A 6,000-nucleotide genomic window follows, 5' to 3' on the forward strand; every position below is an offset into this window, starting at 1 on the left:
ATTGTAAGAGAGAGAAAATAAGAGTTGCTACATAGAGTCACTTGCATCCAATAACATTTCAATTTCCATATGGAAATAACGGGAAATAAGATGTGCTGAATGTTAAGCACCAAGGCAACAAAAACACATTAAGATTTCATCACACAAGAACTTGGCTGTAAAATCCGTAATTTTCTTGATCTTTTTTAAGAGTTCTCATTTTCAGGAACATCAGACAGCTAACAGACCATGTATTTTACCAACCAGCTAGAGCAGGCACTTGCATTAATCTGCTTCTGTTAATTAAGTGGTGGAAATGCATCTACCCTCCACCAAGAAGTCCCTACTGTAAGATTCCTTGTCAACTTCTACCTTTTTACACCCCCTTTGAGAAGAGTTATTCTCCACGTGATTTCCAGGCATAAATACTTAGGACTTGCTGTATCTTAGCTCTGAAATCAGTTCTCCAAAAGACTGTTTTTCTATGCACCGTCCATGAGTAAAGAGCTACTACCATCTTATATCCAGAAGCGAATCATATAAACTTCATAATGATGATTTCTAAGAATTTCAAATGCAAAGAGAAATAAGTTATAGAAATGCAAAGTCAGTTATTGTCTAAAACAGAAGTGTTAAAAGTAAAAGCACGAGTAGAGAAGAGAACCACCAAGAATTAAAACAGCGTTAATCTTTTCTTCTACCTAGGAAGATCAGATATGGCAAAACTGAACCTTTCCAGTTAAGAGGAAAAGCAACCTTTTTAACCTCATCTGCAAATCAACAGGGGCTGTCACAAAAAGACTTTTGCCCCCAAATTTCAGCAGGGTAAAAAAAAAAAAAAAAATCGCTTTCAAGTACTAACCATTAAAAACAAATGAAAATTGGTATTCACTATAGCAGTAATTATCTACTAGCAACCCTCATATAGCTAAAAACATATTTTTACCTCACACATTAAAAATCTTACACAACTTCTGGAATATGAAGACACGCTTGCCAAAAGTTATTTTCTAGGAAAACTGATTTGTGTTTGAAAGGCAGACAGGGGAATAAACCCATGCTAGCTGTATTCGTGATTAAATACTTGTCAAGTAGAGTTCCACTAGAACTATGACTACGTTTTCTAGTACAGCATTAGTATGATTTTAGATATTTTTCACATCCCAGAACATTTAGGTTTTGTAACTGTTAACTATTAACAGATTATCTAGATTCTTCTCAGGACTCAATTTATAATCAAAGTTAAAATATCAATTTGGAACCATAAGACTTGGCGAGCTACATCACATCCACATCTGTGTAAATGCATGGATGTTTGAAAAAGAAATTAAGCAGGTTTATGAGTCCTGCCCTGAACAGCAACGTCAAGATTATTGGGACACTTCCCACAGATAATAAAGTTAACAGGAAGGGGAAAAAAAAGAAAAGAAAAAGTACACTGTTATTAAAAAAAAAAAAAAAAAAATCTTGAGCAGCATTTTATTGTTTAAGTAGTACCAACTCTTAAGTGCTTTATTGCACTGCCTGTGCAGTAAAGTGATTAGAGTTTAACCACAATCATGGACTGCTTGTAGAGAACATGCTAGTAGAGACAATTTCAAACTTTAGCCCCAAACCTCTGACAGGATCTTCAAGTGCTACCAAGTAAAATAGAAAGGATAGTCAAAAAACTGTTAAATACTAGTGAAAACCATTCCCAAACCATTCCCACCTCCATTCTCTCAGGACACTCAACCATCCAGCTTCTGAAGTTGCAGTTTACAGCTTCAGAAGTTGTATCCATTCTTGAAAAACAAAATGTTTTCTCCTAATGATTAGAATGAGGCAGGGGGAAAACAAAATAAAATCAGAGAGTAGAAATTTCCCTGTAGAGTGAGAACACTATGTCAGCTATAAAGACATTTTTGACATACATGTCATTTCCTTTGGGTTTCCTTTTGCTTAAGTGATCTTTAACATTAATTGTGCTTATGTAAGTTTTACCAGTTGGAGTTTGTCTCCAGCAAGAGACAGTGCTAGGGAGCTACTGTGACGGCAGCCCTGCAGGTACCAAAACCGCAGCAGAGTAACTGAGGGGAAAAAAAGAGGGTTTGGAAGAGCAGAGTTTAAAAGTAATAAAACCATCCATGAGCTGTTAGAAGCTGTGGCATCCACAACTGAGTATTTTGATGTAAGACAATCTAGTGCTTTAGCAACTCCCACATCTTCAATTACACAGGTGGATATCTATGTTGGGATACTACATGTTCATCTCATTTTCTTAAACTGATACAAATGGGTGCAAGCCTATGTCAAATTTTATTCAAGTATGTACGAATATGGTAATAAATATTTTAAAGTGTAATGGCATGACACACATGATCACTTCTTCTATAGCTCAGTCAAAAAGGGGAGATATTTCCACCTTCTCACCAAAAGATCTGAATTCTTTGGGAGTTCATAGGCATCTGAAGTGCATTCACAGCATTTCAAATAGTGGTTTACATACAGTAAAGTAAACCACCTTCAAGCTTAAGACCACTTCCGCACCCACCATGTAGAAAAATATTTTCATCTCTTTAAAGAACTTGGGTAATTGCAGGCTATGTAAACAATTGTGGAAAATGACTGCATTCAAAACATTAAAAATAAATAAATGAAATTGGAAAAATAATACCCCTCACACACACACACACACACACTACAAATGGCTGGAGACTGTACAATAGAGAAAAGAAAAATAATGTCCTGAACCCTAGGATTTCTTCAGTGATGGCCAATATACTTAAATAAATAACGTAGATAGACTTTTTTCAGTTTGAAGAGTGAAGAGAAGACTTTCTTCTGACTATCATGTTAGAATAAGTTCATCAGATATGATTTTAACCTTCACACGGTGAAGAAATATTATGAACCAAAATGAACCTATTTCATGCTAGAAGCTTAAACAATAGCTTTGAGTAAAAGAAGCAAAAGCTTACTGTAATTCTGTTCATTTTTATACCTCCAGCAGTACAGCAGACACTTATTCTAAATACGAGGATAGAAAATAGTTTATTAAATACTGGATTAATTCATGTTTAATAATGGAATATCCATTAAAACAATGTGACCAATGTAAGAAGCTGCCCAAAAATTAGCCCGTTCTTTTGCCTACTTAGTTAAGATTACCTCTATTTTCACAAGATGAGAAAAACATTCACTTTTTATCCACCAAGAATAAGAAAGAAGGCTGAAGACAAGACTACGCTTGTTGAAACTGCCTATCTTCCTTATCAAGAAGAAATTTTAAGTAACAAGATGACTGTTCTGGGCTCTAGGCGAAAGGATCTCGATAGAAAGACGTGGAACAGAAAGACATGCACCAAAAACAGATGGCACTTAGTCTTCCAAAGACTGACAGTGAGGGGAAAAGAGAGGGGAGAAAAAAAAAAAAAAAAAAAAAACACACAGTTTCTCGTGAAAATATTCCCGAATTAAGAGGAAGGTCTTTCGAGTAACTTCAAAATGAGGTATTCGGCCAAGAAGACAGACATGCCTTCTAGTGAAAGGCAAATTGTTAAAACTAATCATGTGTTTTTGAGAAGACTAGATGGTGCACTTTAAAAATAAAAACAAAAAGAAAGAAAAAAAGTGTGCCCATAACCTGTCCTGCTGTATCTCTGATTAAGAGAGGCAGGAGGCTCTTGGTTAATTTCTGGCAGCGATCACCATTTCGCAGCACATTTAGCCCACACGGAATTGATCAATAATGCTACAGACATAAGACTAGACTATCCATTTACTAACCACAAGAAAACGTCCTGTTCAGCAAAATCCCGCACAGTGCAACTCTGAATTTTTAAAGGCATTGTGCGTTATACGGATCTAGCTGCTCCCTCGTACAGGTTACGACTGAACCCCGAAAAGCAGCAGTCAAAATCCTCGGACCGATAAACAAGTTGATCTTTGCACGTTGTATGAGAAAGCTAAAAACAAACACACGGAGAGGGCTCCAGATGCATTCAGAAATACATAAACAAGTTTTAGTGGCTACATAGCTCAGGATTAGGAGCTCACAATAGCTTTTGGTAAAGCCGATGGAGCTTCAAGTTGAAATGTATCACGCTCCGTCCAACCACCGGTTGCTCTCATAACAATTTCCCCCCACAAAACAAGCGTAGGGATGTTCTCACACTAGTTTCTCATGACTAACAGCTAGCATTAGAAACTGAACTTTCGTTGCTTTCGAGAAAAAAAAAAACAAGTTTTTGTATTACAAGACAGTGATGTACTACAAGGCAGACACAGCAAAACACAAAACCTTAAAAATCACTCTGAACCCGACTTCACTTTTGCATTTAATTCTGCGTGTACATCCACATACACACCCCTTCCCGGCGGTACAGGACGAGCTTTCGTAGCAATAACTGTGCTGAACTAAGGAAGCTTAACGAAGCCGGGGAATCCAATACACCAAAACAAGAGATCTGAATGAAGTTAAGAATGTTCAGCTTGGTTATTCGTATTTTAGAACACAAAACATGCTAATATCACCACATTAGGTGATTAAATCCCTACAGGTGTTTCGCCCAATTTCTCTGAAACACAAGGACTGCACACATTCCAAGGAATCATCCAGAGTTTTTTTTTTTTTTCTTTTTTAAATGAATAACGATCAGAACAGCTCCTGCCTTCAGCAATCCCTGCCAACCCCAAACATCAGTAATCCCAAAAGGAGATTTATCCTAATTCATACTAATGAACAGTTACCTTAAGCTTTTGAGCGGGGACCCCTTACATTCAAAGTGACAAAAGTAGGTCTTACCTGAAGAACATGAGATAAGAAAAACAGCAAACGCCAACTTAGTAGCAGCTCCCATTTTCCAATGCTGTTAAAACATTTAAGTGATTTTAAGTATCCAGTTTCCTGGGTCCTGCAAGCTGGAAAATCCCTCTTTCTGCTCAACCGTAAGGAAGCAATCTATAGCAACACTGCTGAGGAGTACAATGTTCACAAAATAGTAAAATCAGATTTATTTAGACACTGACGATCTCTCTCCGGCTCCTTGCAGTGAGAATCCGGGCCCAGGCATGGATATATTTGGAACCGAGTTTCAAAACACACGTGTCATTTGGCTTCTGTACAAACGGTGGCAAAATTTAATTCATAAAAGCATGTTACGAATCCACTAAAAAAAGTCCTCGATTAAGCCTCTGGATCCTTCAGGAAAGCAAAGTCTCGGCACACGCTCCAGCTCTTGCCCACATCAGGCTTCGCAGCGCATCCCTCGTGGGTGCTGAGTATCGGGGAGGCGCTGAGATTAGTGATCACCGGATTTCTGTCCTCGCTCCCACCATGCAACATGTAGTGTTTGGGGGAAAAAATACAGTCCCACTTCAGCTTCAAGCGTCACCAGCCTTTGATGAAGGGAAGGATAAGAAGTTTTGTCAGTTCCTTTAGCAAAACTACCTTAAAAAGAATGCTAGCAGCTAGCTACACGTGGGCTACGCTTCTTCAATAATGCTGAGAGATTTAGTGTAACCCAGAAGAGGAAAAAACGGGGAAGAAACAACAGTTTCATACCAAACAAACCTCCAACCTCCTCAAAAGTGGAAAATCTCCAGTCCTCCTCCTGCGAGTCAATGCGAGCCGTGCATTTCCCCGGCTCTCCCGTCTCCAGGAGCCTTTTCCTTGTCCGTGCGCTCAGATCCAAGTCAGATTTTCAGATTTCCGATTCTTTTAGATCGTCGCCCTCCCTCTCCCCCCTCCCTCCCCCCCCAAGAGACTCTTTTTGGTATTTAAAGCACTGAAGAGTGACTGAAAAAAAAATATATAGTAAAAGCAGTATCCAGGCGCTGGGCAGGAGGGTGATGGAGAGAGGTCGGGCGGTGAATCCTTCTTCGCCGGGTGCTGTTTTGGGGGAAATCCGCTTCTTTGGAAGTGCAGAGGCTGCGGGCAGCGACACGCACACGAGGGAGGCAGCAGCTATCGCGGCACGGGCGGCAGACTCCTCTCTCCCGGTCGTGCTTCTTCTCCTGGATGTATATATATATGTTAAA

The 6,000-nt window shown here is 39.0% G+C and overlaps 1 protein-coding gene across 2 annotated transcripts in view; it reads right to left on the reverse strand.

Annotated features, from left to right (window-relative positions):
* Positions 1 to 5,678, reverse strand: part of ACVR2A (activin A receptor type 2A) — a 46,704-nt gene extending 41,026 nt beyond the window's left edge. For both annotated transcript variants that reach the window (XM_088529155.1, XM_088529154.1), the window contains exon 1: positions 4,766 to 5,678. In XM_088529155.1, coding sequence (XP_088385281.1) covers positions 4,766 to 4,820 — 55 coding nt within the window. In that variant the 5' untranslated portion in view covers positions 4,821 to 5,678. The remainder of the gene's footprint in view (positions 1 to 4,765) is intronic.
* Between the last annotated feature and the right edge of the window lie 322 nt (positions 5,679 to 6,000).

The sequence above is a fragment of the Tinamus guttatus genome, unplaced genomic scaffold (assembly GCF_059628265.1).
Source record: "Tinamus guttatus ecotype Peru unplaced genomic scaffold, ASM5962826v1 Tinamus_guttatus_pri_ptg000325l, whole genome shotgun sequence".
NCBI classification, from domain to species: Eukaryota; Metazoa; Chordata; class Aves; order Tinamiformes; family Tinamidae; genus Tinamus; species Tinamus guttatus.